Source organism: Daktulosphaira vitifoliae, unplaced genomic scaffold (genome assembly GCF_025091365.1).
Source record: "Daktulosphaira vitifoliae isolate Bord-2020 unplaced genomic scaffold, ASM2509136v1 Scaffold_8443, whole genome shotgun sequence".
Taxonomy (NCBI): domain Eukaryota; kingdom Metazoa; phylum Arthropoda; class Insecta; order Hemiptera; family Phylloxeridae; genus Daktulosphaira; species Daktulosphaira vitifoliae.
The window spans coordinates 1-469 of record NW_026108002.1 but is presented as its reverse complement, the minus strand read 5'-3'; the positions used below and the strand labels follow the sequence as shown (position 1 = coordinate 469).

Here is a 469-nt window from a genome sequence, read left to right as displayed (position 1 = left end):
CGAACTATCAAAGGAAGAAAAAAAAAGAGTTCACATTAAATTATTTAGAAAAGAATGGCTTGAAATAAAAGATTATAAATTTTGGCTTCAAGAAATATCAAATGATAAAACTAAATGTAAATGTGTGGCATGTAATGTAGTGCTGGTAAGTGGAAAAAGCGAGCTAGCAAAACATAGCGAAGGAAAAAAACATTTATCAAATATTAAAAGCCTGAGAGGATCACAAAATCTTAAAGTTTTAACTAAAAATATAAAGTATGAAGATAAAAATAAAGATATAAAGAGTGCAGAAATTAAACTATCAGCATATTTTGCAAATCACAATATTGCATTTCAGGCTGTAGATATATTAACTCCTGTTTTGCAGGATATTTTTAAAGATTCAAAGGTTGCCCAGTCACTGACACTCCATCGAAAAAAATGTACAAGCATAATTAACAATGTTATTGCACCTGTAGAAATAAATGAA

At 28.4% G+C, this 469-nt stretch overlaps 1 protein-coding gene across 1 annotated transcript; it reads left to right on the top strand.

Moving 5' to 3' along the window:
• Positions 1–10: 10 nt before the first annotated feature.
• LOC126910222 (uncharacterized) lies at positions 11–460 on the top strand (the record flags this gene model as incomplete). Its single annotated transcript, XM_050692577.1, has 1 exon — positions 11–460. A coding segment is annotated over one exon (450 nt), but the record flags the coding sequence as incomplete, so codon positions are not given.
• Between the last annotated feature and the right edge of the window lie 9 nt (positions 461–469).